The following is a 14,127-nucleotide window of genomic DNA, read 5'->3' as shown; positions in this document are numbered from 1 at the left end:
TGCTGCCACCAGTGTTGATCCCCGCGAGCCATTCCAGACCCTGCCCGGGTCTCTGGCGGATCCAATACATCCCAAAACTGCCAAAATCGAAGCCGGAGCCTCGGCAGAGCAACGTCAGGGACCCGCCGGGGGGCTGGAGGTCCCCCCCGGACTCCAGCAGGGTCACGGCCGCCCGGAGCCCTGCGGGAACGAGGGGCCAAGAGTCGGGATTTGGGTCAATTTGGGGGATTTTCCCATCCCAGAGTCAGGATTTGGGTCCATTCTGGATCTTTTCCCATCCCAGAGTCAGGATTTGGGTCCATTCCGGAGCTTTTCCCATCCCAGAGTCAGGATTTGGGTCCATTCCGGAGCTTTTCCCATCCCAGAGTCAGGATTTGGGTCCATTCCGGAGCTTTTCCCATCCCCATCTCCCCTCGTTCTCGCAGGGCTCCGGGCGGCCGTGACCCTGCTGGAGTCCGGGGGGGACCTCCAGCCCCCCGGCGGGTCCCTGACGTTGCTCTGCCGAGGCTCCGGGTTCAATTTCGGGAATTTCAACATGGATTGGGTCCGCCAGAGACCCGGGCAGGCGCTGGAATGGGTGGCAGAGATCAGGGAAAACGGTGCCAGCGCTTGGTACGCGCCGTCGGTGCGGGGCCGGTTCAGGATCTCGAGGGACAACGGGCAGAGCTCGGTGACGCTGGCCATGAGCAGCCTCAGGGACGAGGATTCCGCCGTTTATTTCTGCGCCAAATCTGCTGGAACTGGTGCCGGTTGTTGTTTTTCTGCCGATTATGTTGAAGTCCCCAGTGCTGGCTCCACTCCCTGATTTGTGTCCCCGCTGTCCCCAAATCCCTGACCCTTCCCCAAAGCCCAGCCCAGCCCTGGACCGTCCATCCCCACCGGGGCCGTGCCGGTTCCTGCCGGGACCAGAGCTGCTCCAGGGCTCTGCAGGGCCTGGGGACACCGGAGGGAACCGAGGGGAGCCGGGGAGAGCGGCTGCGAGGGGCTGGGGCAGCGCCGGCTCCATTTCCATTTTGGGGCTCATTGTCCAACCGCAGCTCCAGCTGAGGCACTCCCATCCTCCCCCGCGGCTCTCCTCAATTCGCCCTTTTTTGGAAGTTTTGGCCCAAATCTGCGGCTCTGTCCCAGTTTCGGGGGCTGGTCCGGGATCGTTGGGTCTGAGCCGAGGCTGAGGGGAACTCGCCGGCCTCGGCGTGGAGTTCAGAGCCGCCCCGCAGGGCGGGGGAGAAACGGGAAACGTGAGAGCCAAAACCCACGGCAGCGCAGCCAGAGCCCGAATCTTGGTTCTTGTCCCGAAATCCGGAGTCTGGGCCCCAAACTGGGACCTCAGCACCTCCCAACCCTCCTCCTCCTCCTCCTCCTGTGCGGATCCTGCGCCTCATCCCCATCTCCCCTGGTTCCCGCAGGGCTCCGGGCGGCCGTGACCCTGCTGGAGTCCGGGGGGGACCTCCAGCCCCCCGGGGGTCCCTGACGTTGTTCTGCCGAGGATCCGGGTTCGATTTCGGGAGCTACGGGATGATGTGGGTCCGCCAGAGACCCGGGCAGGGGCTGGAATGGCTCGCGGTGATCAACACTGGTAGTTACACCGGTTACGCACCATCGGTCAAGGGCCGGTTCAGGATCTCGAGGGACAACGGGCAGAGCTCGGTGACGCTGGCCATGAGCAGCCTCAGGGACGAGGATTCCGCCGTTTATTTCTGTGCCAAAGCTTCTGGTGGTGGTGGTGGTTATGGTGCTGCTTATGGTGACGGTGCCCGTGCTGGCCCCAGCCCCATCTCCCTGTCCCCTGTCCCCAATCCCAGACCCTTCCCCAATCCCAGACCCTTCCCCAATCCCAGTCCCAGCCCCAATCCCAGCCCCGTCCCCAATCCCAGTCCAGCCCTTCCCCAATCCCAGCCTCGTCCCCAATCCCAGACCCGTCCCCAATCCCAGACCCTTCCCCAATCCCAGACCCTTCCCCAATCCCAGTCCCGTCCCCAATCCCAGACCCTTCCCCAATCCCAGCCCAGCCCTTCCCCGTCCATCCCAGCCTGGCACCGGCCCGGCCCCAGTTCTGCCCCGCCTGGCCCAAACCACAACTCCTGACCCCAAATCTCCGCTTTTCTCCCCAAAACGCTGCCCTGGAGGTCGGGCTTTGGGCCCGGGCCCGGCTCGGGGCCGGGAAATGAGGACAAAGAGCCAAGAATTGGGTCACAGGGGGAGGACTGGGGGAGGGATGGGGGGACCGGGACTTTTGGGGGCCCAACAACAAAGGCCGGGCTGAAACCACCGCCAAGATCAGAGGCTTCACAATTAGAGCAGCACCAGAATATTGGGCACGGAAATAAAATCCGGAATCCTCGTCCTGGAGGTTCTTCATGGGGCAGAACCAGTTCAGAGCTGGGACAGGGGCAGGAACGGGGTCAGGGATGGAGTTTGGGGGAAGGGTCTGGGATTTGGGGACAGAAGGGGACGCAGAAATCAGGTTGAGGTCAAAACGACCAAGAGTAGCACCACTGGCAGAAGATTTGGCGCAGAAATAAACGGCGGAATCCTCGTCTCTGAGGCTGTTCATGGCCAGCGTCACCGAGCTCTGCCCGTCGTCGCTCGTCATCGTGAACCGGCCCCGCACCGACGGCGCGTAGAAGGTTTTCCCACTGTTTCTGCTGATACTCGCAAGGAATTCCAGCCCCTGCCCGGGTCTCTCACGGATCCAGAACATGGCAAATTTTGTGAAATCGAACCCGGAGCCTCGGCAGACCAAGGTCAGGGACCCGCCGGGGGGCTGGAGGTCCCCCCCGGACTCCAGCAGGGTCCCGGCCGCCCGGAGCCCTGCGGGAACGAGGGGAGATGAATATTAATGAGATGGTAATGAGGAGTTGAGGGTATGTAAATGAGGAGGGCGGGGCTCACCGGGCAGGGCCAGGACAGGACGGAGCTCGAGGCCACGGCCGGGATGTGCCGGGGTCGGGGTCCTGGGGGGTCCCGGGGGTTGTTAACCGGGAGTTAATTGGGCAATCAACGGATTGGCTCTGTCCAATTAATTAATGAGTGGATTTGGGTTAATTGCAGGGTCTGAGGCACTGTAGGGGACTGGAAACCTCTGGTGGGGATTTGGGAGCAAATCAGGGGAGTTTGGGGCAAAACCGGTGAAGGTTTGGGGATGGGGGAGCGGCCGTGACCCTGCTGGAGTCTGGGGGGGACCTCCAGCCCCCCGGGGGTCCCTGCGCCTCCTCTGCCGCGGATCCGGGTTCGATTTCGGAAAATTCGGGATGAGCTGGATCCGACAGAGACCCGGGCAGGGGCTGGAGTGGCTCGCGGGGATCCACCCCAGCGGCAGCAGCGCCTTCGCGCCGTCGGTGCGGGGCCGGTTCAGGATCTCGAGGGACAACGGGCAGAGCTCGGTGACGCTGGCCATGAGCAGCCTCAGGGACGAGGATTCCGGATCCTATTTCTGTGCCAAGGGTGCTCATAATGGCGCTGCTGATAACGATGCCAATGGTTTTGTCGCCACCCCCACGGTTTTGTCCACCCTTGGCCCAAAATCCCAGACCCTTCTCCAAACCCCAGCCCTTGACCTTTGCTCTCAACTCTCCCCCATTTCCACCCATGGTGACCAATGACCCCAACCCCGACTGGTTCTGCCCAAACCCAACTGCCTTGGCACCAAACCCGCCCGATTTTGCCCCAAATCTGCACTTTGGGCTCCCGGCCGCAGCCGCTGCCCCAAACCTGCCCCGCTGCCCCCAAATCCCGACCCTTGGGGCACTTTTGGGGACCAGGGCGGGATTTGGGGCCGGAAGTGGAGACCGGGGCAGGAGCAGGGGAGGGTTTGGGGCCCGTGGGCAGCGCGGGGGCAAACGGGGCAGGTTTGGGAGGGGCGTGGGGGAGGGAGGGGTGGGGAGGGTCAGGGGACAGTCGGGGTCAAAAGGGGTCAAATGGGGACACGGGGACAGGTATGGGGCCAAACCCCAAACACCAACACCTCCAACATATCCAGCAGCAGCACCACCATTAGCACGAGAATCTTTGGCACAGAAATAAACGGCGGAATCCTCGTCCCTGAGGCTGCTCATGGCCAGCGTCACCGAGCTCTGCCCGTCGTCCCTCGAGATCCTGAACCGGCCCTTGACCGATGGTGTGTAGTAGGTGTTGGCACCACTGTAGTAGATCCCTGCAACCCATTCCAGCCCCTGCCCGGGTCTCTGGCGGACACAATACATGGTGAAACTCCCGAAATTGAACCCGGAGCCTCGGCAGAGGAGGCGCAGGGACCCCCGGGGGGCTGGAGGTCCCCCCCGGACTCCAGCAGGGTCACGGCCTCTCCCCCATCCCCAAACCTTCACCGGTTTTGCCCCAAACTCCCCGGCTTTGGTCCCAAATCTCCACCAGAGGTTTCCAGTCCCCTACAGTGCCTCAGACCCTGCAATTAACCCAAATCCACTCATTAATTAATAGGACAGAGCCAATCCGTTGATTGCCCAATTAACTCCCGGTTAACAACCCCCGGGACCCCCCAGGACCCCGACCCCGGCACATCCCGGCCGTGGCCTCGAGCTCCGTCCTGTCCTGGCCCTGCCCGGTGAGCCCCGCCCTCCTCATTTACATACCCTCAACCCCTCATTACCATCTCATTAATATTCATCTCCCCTCGTTCCCGCAGGGCTCCGGGCGGCCGTGACCCTGCTGGAGTCCGGGGGGGACCTCCAGCCCCCCGGGGGGTCCCTGACGTTGCTCTGCCGAGGATCCGGGTTCAGTTTCGGGAATCATGACATGTTCTGGATCCGCCAGAGACCCGGGCAGGGGCTGGAATTCGTCGCCCACATCAGCAACACCGGTGGCACGACCATCTACGCACCATCGGTCAAGGGCCGGTTCAGGATCTCGAGGGACAACGGGCAGAGCTCGGTGACGCTGGCCATGAGCAGCCTCAGGGACGAGGATTCCGCCGTTTATTTCTGTGCCCGACGTTTCAATTATTGGAACGCTGATGCTGCTTTTGGTGACGATGCTGGTTTTGTCCCCGCCTCTCCCCATGGTGTCACCAAATTTCTCCAGTCCCAGTGATCCTGCCTCAAATCCCAGCATTTGAGCTCAAAATTTCGCCATTTTCCCCCAATGTCCACCTCTGCTGTCCCAGCTCCCGAATTTCCCCACAATTTTGACCACTTCTCCCAAATCTCGGCCTTTCCCTCAGCCTTGGATCATTTGTCCTGAACCATCCAAAAATCCATCTCCAACCACAGACCCAAAACCCCCAACTGGTTCTACCCCAAACCCAACTGGTTCTGCCCCAAACCCGACTGGTTCATCCCCAAACCCAACTAGTTCTGCCCCAATCCCAACTGGTTCTGCCCCAAACCCGACTGGTTCTGCCCAATCCCGACTGGTTCTACCCCAAACCCAACTGGTTCTGCCCCAAACCCAACTGGTTCTGCCCCAATCCCAACTGGTTCTACCCCAAACCCGACTGGTTCTGCCCAAACCCAGCTGCCTTGGCACCAAACCCGCCCGATTTTGCCCCAAATCTGCACTTTGGGCTCCCGGCCGCAGCCGCTGCCCCAAACCTGCCCCGCTGCCCCCAAATCCCGACCCTTGGGGCACTTTTGGGGACCAGGGCGGGATTTGGGGCCGGGAGTGGAGACCGGGGCAGGAGCAGGGGAGGGTTTGGGGCCCGTGGGCAGCGCGGGGGCAAACGGGGCAGGTTTGGGAGCAGGGGAGGGGTCCAGGAGGGGCACGAAGCTGCCGCCGCCGGCCCCGATCCCCGACGCCGACCCCGAGCCGGGCCCGGCCCCAAAGCCCGACCTCCAGGGCAGCGTTTTGGGGAGCAAAGCGGAGATTTGGGGTCAGGAGTTGTGGTTTGGGCCAGGCGGGGCAGAACTGGGGCCGGGCCGGAGCCAGGCTGGGATGGACGGGGAAGGGCTGGGCTGGGATTGGGGAAGGGTCTGGGATTGGGGAAGGGTCTGGGACTGGGGAAGGGTTTGGGATTGGGGAAGGGCTGGGCTGGGATTGGGATTGGGGAAGGGTCTGGAATTGGGGACGGGTCTGGGATTGGGGAAGGGTCTGGGATTGGGAACGGGTCTGGGATTGGGGAAGGGTCTGGGATTGGGGAAGGGTCTGGGATTGGGGAAGGGTCTGGGATTGGGGACGGGTCTGGGATTGGGGAGGGGTCTGGGATTGGGGACGGGTCTGGGATTGGGGAGGGGTCTGGGATTGGGGAAGGGTCTGGGATTTGGGGACAGCGGGACAAGGAGAGGGGGCTGGGGACGTCGTGATTTACGTCACCAAAACCAGCGCTTTCAGCATAAGCACCACGGGTACCCTTGGCACAGAAATAAACGGCGGAATCCTCGTCCCTGAGGCTGCTCATGGCCAGCGTCACCGAGCTCTGCCCGTTGTCCCTCGAGATCGTGAACCGGCCCCCCACCGACGGCGCGTAGAAGGTGCTGCCACCACTGCCGTAGATCCCTGCGACGTATTCCAGCCCCTGCCCGGGTCTCTGGCGGATCCAATACATGTCAAAATTCCCAAAATCGAACCCGGATCCTCGGCAGAGCAACGTCAGGGACCCGCCGGGGGGCTGGAGGTCCCCCCCGGACTCCAGCAGGGTCACGGCCGCCCGGAGCCCTGCGGGAACCAGGGGAGATGGGGATGGGAAAAACTCCGGAATGGACCCAAATCCCGACTCTGGGATGGGAAAAGCTCCGGAATGGACCCAAATCCTGACTCTGGGGTGGGAAAAGCTCCGGAATGGACCCAAATCCTGACTCTGGGGTGGGAAAAGCTCCGGAATGGACCCAAATCCTGACTCTGGGATGGGAAAAGCTCCAAAATGGACCCAAATCCCGACTCTGGGATGGGAAAAGCTCCGGAATGGACCCAAATCCTGACTCTGGGGTGGGAAAAGCTCCGGAATGGACCCAAATCCTGACTCTGGGGTGGGAAAAGCTCCGGAATGGACCCAAATCCTGACTCTGGGATGGGAAAAGCTCCAAAATGGACCCAAATCCCGACTCCGGGATGGGAAAAGCTCCAAAATGGACCCAAATCCCGACTCCGGGATGGGAAAAGCTCCAAAATGGACCCAAATCCTGACTCTGGGATGGGAAAAGCTCCAAAATGGACCCAAATCCTGACTCCGGGATGGGAAAAGCTCCGGAATGGACCCAAATCCTGACTCCGGTTTTGCCCCAAACTCCCCTGATTTGGTCCCAAATCCCCACCAGAGGTTTCCAGTCCCCTACAGTGCCTCAGACCCTGCAATTAACCCAAATCCACTCATTAATTAATCGGACAGAGCCGTGTCTCGTTTCTCCGTTGATTGCCCAATTAACTCCCGGTTAACAACCCCCGGGACCCCCCAGGACCCCGACCCCGGCACATCCCGGCCGTGGCCTCGAGCTCCGTCCTGTCCTGGCCCTGCCCGGTGAGCCCCGCCCTCCTCATTTACATACCCTCAACCCCTCATTACCATCTCATTAATATTCATCTCCCCTGGTTCCCGCAGGGCTCCGGGCGGCCGTGACCCTGCTGGAGTCCGGGGGGGACCTCCAGCCCCCCGGCGGGTCCCTGACGTTGCTCTGCCGAGGATCCGGGTTCAGTTTCGGGAGTTTCACCATGTATTGGGTCCGCCAGAGACCCGGGCAGGCGCTGGAATGGGTCGCAGGGATCTACAGCGGTGCTTACACCGCCTACGCGCCGTCAGTCAAGGGCCGGTTCACAATCTCGAGGGACAACGGGCAGAGCTCGGTGACGCTGGCCATGAGCAGCCTCAGGGACGAGGATTCCGCCGTTTATTTCTGCGCCAAATCTGCTGGTGCTGCTGCTAATGATGCCTATCGTATTGGCCCAGCTCCCGTCGCTCTGTCCCCCCAACCCCAAACCCCAGACCCTTCCCCAAACCCCAGCCCTGTCCCCAAACCCCAGACCCTTCCCCAAACCCCAGCCCTGACCCCAAACCCCAGCCCTGACCCCAAACCCCAGCCCTGACCCCGTTCCTGCCCCTCTGGCCCAGCCCTGCCCGGCCTCTGCCCCAAATGTCACCTCGGGGCCACGCTTGGGGCCCTTGTTCCCCAAATTTCATCAAATCACTCAAGATTTGGGCCCAGGCCGAGGTGAGGGGTCAAGGATTTGAATTTTGGTCCCAAAGTCCCGACGTGAGGCCAGTGGGGCAGGTTTGGGTCGGCGGCTGTGACTCGGTGCCAGCAGCGGAAATTTGGGGCCAAACGGGACAAGTCTGGGGGCAGCGGTTGGGATTTGAGGGACAAGGCTGAGCTCAGGCTGGAACAGGCCCTGGTTTGGGGCCAAGAGTTGGCATTTGGGGCCAAGAGCTGAGATTTGGGGTGAAGAGTTGGGATTTGGGGCCAAGAGTTGGGATTTGGGGCCAAGAGTTGGGATTTGGGGACAGGAGTTGGGATTTGGGGCCAAGTGATGGGATTTGGGGCCAAGAGTTGGGATTTGGGGCCAAGAGTTGGGATTTGGGGCCAAGAGTTGGGATTTGGGGCCAAGAGATGGGATTTGGGGCCAAGAGTTGGGATTTGGGGCCAAGAGTTGGGATTTGGGGCCAAAGCAGTCCCAGGTGGGACAAAGGGTCACCAGTGGGGTCAGGGGCTGGGCGGAAGGGTCTGGGGCAGGGGGACAGGTGGGAGACGGTGATGGGGGTGAGGCCAAAACCACCCCAACCACGGGAATGACCAATGTCATCAGCAGCAGCCCAACCAGCACCAGAACCAGCACGTTTGGTGCAGAAATAAACGGCGGAATCCTCGTCCTTGAGGCTGCTCATGGCCAGCGTCACCGAGCTCTGCCCGTTGTCCCTCGAGATCCTGAACCGGCCCTTGACTGACGGCGCGTAGTAGGTGTTGCCACCATTGCTGATACTTGCGACGTATTCCAGCCCCTGCCCGGGTCTCTGACGAATCCAATACATCCCAAAACTCCCAAAATCAAACCCGGATCCTCGGCACACCAACGTCAGGGACCCGCCGGGGGGCTGGAGGTCCCCCCCGGACTCCAGCAGGGTCACGGCCGCCCGGAGCCCTGCGGGAACCAGGGGAGATGGGGATGGGAAAAGCTCCGGAATGGACCCAAATCCTGACTCTGGGATGGGAAAAGCTCCGGAATGGACCCAAATCCTGACTCTGGGATGGGAAAAGCTCCGGAATGGACCCAAATCCTGACTCTGGGATGGGAAAAGCTCCGGAATGGACCCAAATCCTGACTCTGGGATGGGAAAAGCTCCAACACTGACCCAAATCCTGACTCTGGGCCCCTCATTCCCGCAGGGCTCCGGGCGGCCGTGACCCTGCTGGAGTCCGGGGGGGACCTCCAGCCCCCCGGCGGGTCCCTGACCTTTCTCTGCCGAGGATCCGGGTTAGATTTTGGGAGTTACCAAATGGAATGGGTCCGACAGAGACCCGGGCAGGGGCTGGAGTGGCTCGCGAGGATCTACAGCGGTGGTGGCAGCACCTACTACGCGCCGTCAGTCAAGGGCCGGTTCAGGATCTCGAGGGACAACGGGCAGAGCTCGGTGACGCTGGCCATGAGCAGCCTCAGGGACGAGGATTCCGCCGTTTATTTCTGTGCCAAATCTGCTTACAGTGGTGCTGCTTGGGGTGGTGCTGCTGCTGCTGATGGTTCTGTCCCCACCCTCTCGGCCGTGCCCCCGGCTGTCCCCACACCCCTGACCCATCTGGCCGAGCCCCTCTGGAGACCCTCACTCATTTTCCTGCCGATTGCCACCAGAAGGAAAATCCCCCCAAGCTGCAGATCCGGCTTGGAGGGGGCAACGGGGCAGGGGCAGCCGCGGCACCGGCACGGCGGCTGCGCCCCACGAGGAACGGCGAGGAGTTGGCCAGGAGTTGGGAAGACCTTGGCCAGGAGTTGGGAAGAGCTTGGCCAGGATTTGGCTGGAGTTGGGAAGAGCTTGGCCAGGAGTTGGGAAGAGCTTGGCCAGGAATTGTCTGGAGTTGGCAAGAACGTGGCCAGGATTTGGCCAGGATTTGGGAAGAACTTGGCCTGCATTTGGGAAGAACTTGGCCAGGATTTGGCCAGGATTTGGCAGGAACTTGGCCAGGATTTGGCCAGGATTTGGGAAGAACTTGGCCAGGATTTGGCCAGGATTTGGCAGGAACTTGGCCAGGATTTGGCCAGGATTTGGCAGGAACTTGGCCAGGATTTGGCCAGGATTTGGCCAGGATTTGGCCAGGAGTTGACAAGAACTTGGCCAGGATTTGGCCAGGATTTGGCAGGAACTTGGCCAGGAACTTGGCCTGGATTTGGCCAGGATTTGGCAGGAACTTGGCCAGGATTTGCCCTGGGGTTGACCCGGCACGGACCCAGCACGGAGCGGCGGCTGCAATTCCTGCTCCGCTCTCACCCTGAAGCCGAAGGAGCTGTTGGGGTGACCCGGGTGGTCTCTCACTGCCGACCCCTCCCCGGCCTCGTTCCCCCGTGGCAGAGACCAGGAGCCCCCTCCCCAAGGACTGAGACCGAGACCCGGCCACAGGGACTGGGGGGAGAAGGACCTGACCTGTTCTCCTGCAGGAGCTCCGGTGGATTTATCCTTCACCATAATTAGCACCAGCAATGCCACAACAGCTGGAAGCAGCTTTGGCACAGAAATAAACGGCGGAATCCTCGTCCCTGAGGCTGCTCATGGCCAGCGTCACCGAGCTCTGCCCGTTGTCCCTCGAGATCCTGAACCGGCCCTTGACTGACGGCGCGTAGTAGGTGTAAGCACCATCGTTCCTGATTCCTGCGACGAATTCCAGCCCCTGCCCGGGTCTCTGGCGGACCCAGAACATGGCAAAATTCCCAAAATCGAACCCGGATCCTCGGCAGAGCAACGTCAGGGACCCGCCGGGGGGCTGGAGGTCCCCGCCGGACTCCAGCAGGGTCACGGCCGCCCGGAGCCCTGCGGGAACCAGGGGCCCAGAGTCGGGATTTGGGTCAATTTGGGGGATTTTCCCATCCCAGAGTCAGGATTTGGGTCCATTCCGGAGCTTTTCCCACCCCAGAGTCAGGATTTGGGTCCATTCCGGAGCTTTTCCCATCCCCATCTCCCCTGGTTCCCGCAGGGCTCCGGGCGGCCGTGACCCTGCTGGAGTCCGGGGGGGACCTCCAGCCCCCCGGGGGTCCCTGACGTTGCTCTGCCGAGGATCCGGGTTCAGTTTCGGCACTTACGGAATGTTCTGGATGCGCCAGAGGCCCGGGCAGCCGTTGGAGTTTGTCGCAGGCATCAACAACGATGGTGCCAACACCTACTACGCGCCGTCGGTGCGGGGCCGGTTCAGGATCTCGAGGGACAACGGGCAGAGCTCGGTGACGCTGGCCATGAACAGCCTCAGGGACGAGGATTCCGCCGTTTATTTCTGCGCCAAACACGCTTATTTGCGTAACGCCGATACTTCTGATGGTTCTGGCCCGCACACAGTCCACATCCCCAAGTGTCCCCAGGTGCACCCGGGTGTCCCCAGGTGTCCCCAGGTGTCCCCGGGTGTCCCCGGGTGTCCCCAGGTGTCCCCAGGTGTCCCCAGGTCCCCCAGGTCCCCCAGGTGTCCCCGGGTGTCCCCAGGTGTCCCCGGGTGTCCCCAGGTGCCCCCAGGTGTCCCCAGGTGCCCCCAGGTGTCCCCAGGTGTCCCCGGGTGTCCCCAGGTGACCCCAGGTGTCCCCAGGTGTCCCCGGTTGTCCCCAGGTGCCCCCAGGTGTCCCCGGGTGTCCCCAGGTGTCCCCAGGTGTCCCTAGGAGTCCCCAGGTGTCCCCAGGTGTCCCCAGGTGTCCCCAGGTGTCCCCAGCCCCTGCCCTGACCCAGCCCTGGCCCCTCTCTCCCCAGCCCGGCTGCTCAATCCCCCCACGGCGCGGCCGCGCGGATTCTCCGCCGCTCACGGCCCCTTGGCAGCACCGGCGGCACCGGGACCGGGTCAGAGCTGCTGGGACACCGGAGGGAACCGAGGGGAGCCGGGGAGAGCGGCTGCGAGGGGCTGGGGCAGCGCCGGATCCTCACCAGAACCAGCAGCAGCACCCCAGTAACCAGAACCAGCACCTTTGGCGCAGAAATAAACGGCGGAATCCTCGTCCCTGAGGCTGCTCATGGCCAGCGTCACCGAGCTCTGCCCGTTGTCCCTCCAGATCCTGAACCGGCCCTGCACCGACGGCGCGTATCTGGTGGTGCCACCACTGCCGATACTCGCGACATATTCCAGCCCCTGCCCGGGTCTCTGGCGGACCCATTCCATTTCGTAATTCCCGAAATCGAACCCGGATCCTCGGCAGAGCAACGTCAGGGACCCGCCGGGGGGCTGGAGGTCCCCCCCGGACTCCAGCAGGGTCACGGCCGCCCGGAGCCCTGCGGGAACCAGGGGAGATGGGGATGGGAAAAGCTCCGGAATGGACCCAAATCCTGACTCTGGGATGGGAAAAGCTCCGGAATGGACCCAAATCCTGACTCTGGGATGGGAAAAGCTCCAAAATGGACCCAAATCCCGACTCTGGGGTGGGAAAAGCTCCGGAATGGACCCAAATCCTGACTCTGGGATGGGAAAAGCTCCGACATTGACTCAAATCCTGACTCTGGAGTGGGAAAAGCTCCGGGATGGACCCAAATCCTGACTCTGGGGTGGGAAAAGCTCCGGAATGGACCCAAATCCTGACTCTGGGATGGGAAAAGCTCCAAAATGGACCCAAATCCTGACTCTGGGGTGGGAAAAGCTCCAAAATGGACCCAAATCCTGACTCTGGGATGGGAAAAGCTCCATCATTGACCCAAATCCTGACTCTGGGGTGGGAAAAGCTCCGGAATGGACCCAAATCCTGACTCTGGGATGGGAAAAGCTCCGGAATGGACCCAAATCCTGACTCTGGGGTGGGAAAAGCTCCGGAATGGACCCAAATCCCGACTCTCGGATGGGAAAAGCTCCAAAATGGACCCAAATCCTGACTCTGGGATGGGAAAAGCTCCGGAATGGACCCAAATCCCGACTCTGGGATGGGAAAAGCTCCGGAATTGACCCAAATCCTGACTCTGGGATGGGAAAAGCTCCAACATGGACCCAAATCCTGACTCTGGGATGGGAAAAGCTCCGGAATGGACCCAAATCCTGACTCTGGGATGGGAAAAGCTCCGGAATGGACCCAAATCCTGACTCTGGGATGGGAAAAGCTCCGACATTGACTCAAATCCTGACTCTGGGGTGGGAAAAGCTCCGGAATGGACCCAAATCCTGACTCTGGGATGGGAAAAGCTCCAAAATGGACCCAAATCCCAACTCTGGGATGGGAAAAGCTCCAACATTGACCCAAATCCCGACTCTGAAACTCTTTTCCCACATTTCTCCGGGCGGCCGTGACCCTGCTGGAGTCCGGGGTGAGTTTGGAACTCCCTGGGCCCTGCCCTGGCACTGGAGACCCTCCTGGGGCGGTTCTGTCTCAGGATCCAGAACTTCATTGGGTTTTTCCATCTTCAGCTTCCGTTTATCGATATCTTATCCAAACCTCCGCGCCGTGGCTGCACCAGACTCTGCGTGCAGGAGAACAGCCCAAAACTGGCGACCATCCCATGTTTAAGTCTAATCAAAAACCGAGCCGCCCAATTAAGAAGCGACACCGAAATGATTTCCCTTTCTGAGCCAATAACTGAGCCCTAAAATCCCAAAACGCGGATTTTTCCGCCCAATTACGAGATACCACCTAAACGAAGGAGAAACAAGGAGTGGAAAGAAGAAAGGGAGTCGAGACAACACGCAACGTCCTCCATCTCGAAGTCGTCTGGAACATCCTCAAAACCCTAAACCCTAAATTTCTCAGCCATGTGAGACCCCCGCGCTGCTGTCTGCAATCCGTTCCACACTTTGGTGGGTTCTGGTTTCCCTCGGGGCGTGGGGAGTTTTCTCCAGAACTGCCCTGGGGGTCAGGACACGCAGAAACATTCCTGGAACCCGCGATTTCCTCACCAGAGGCCCAAAATTGACCCAAATCCTGACTTTGGGCCCCAAATTGAGACCCCGGCACCTCCCAAGCTGTGGGAACTCAAAATGTCTCTCAGACATTTTTAGAGGTTCCAGGCCGTGGTCAGACGCAGTCTGGACCCCGGCAGGCAGCTGGATTTAGCTGTGATTTCGAGTTTGAACCATGGAATGAATGACCAACTTT

General features: G+C 61.2%; 1 protein-coding gene across 1 annotated transcript; it reads right to left on the bottom strand.

The window, feature by feature from the left end:
• Positions 1-7,595: 7,595 nt before the first annotated feature.
• On the bottom strand, positions 7,596-13,531 carry LOC146763987 (uncharacterized). Its single transcript, XM_085565419.1, has 5 exons — positions 13,471-13,531; positions 11,984-12,325; positions 11,124-11,351; positions 10,550-10,894; positions 7,596-9,336 (listed from the first exon to the last, which is right to left on the bottom strand). Exons 1-5 carry the CDS (start codon positions 13,529-13,531, stop codon positions 8,255-8,257), a joined length of 2,058 nt encoding a protein of 685 aa, XP_085421545.1. The 3' UTR covers positions 7,596-8,254.
• Between the last annotated feature and the right edge of the window lie 596 nt (positions 13,532-14,127).

The sequence above is a fragment of the Lonchura striata genome, chromosome 36 (genome assembly GCF_050655825.1).
Source record: "Lonchura striata isolate lonStrDom1 chromosome 36, ASM5065582v1, whole genome shotgun sequence".
Taxonomy (NCBI): Eukaryota; Metazoa; Chordata; class Aves; order Passeriformes; family Estrildidae; genus Lonchura; species Lonchura striata.
Note: the sequence above shows the minus strand (reverse complement) of the source record. Positions and strands in the feature narration are given on the sequence as shown.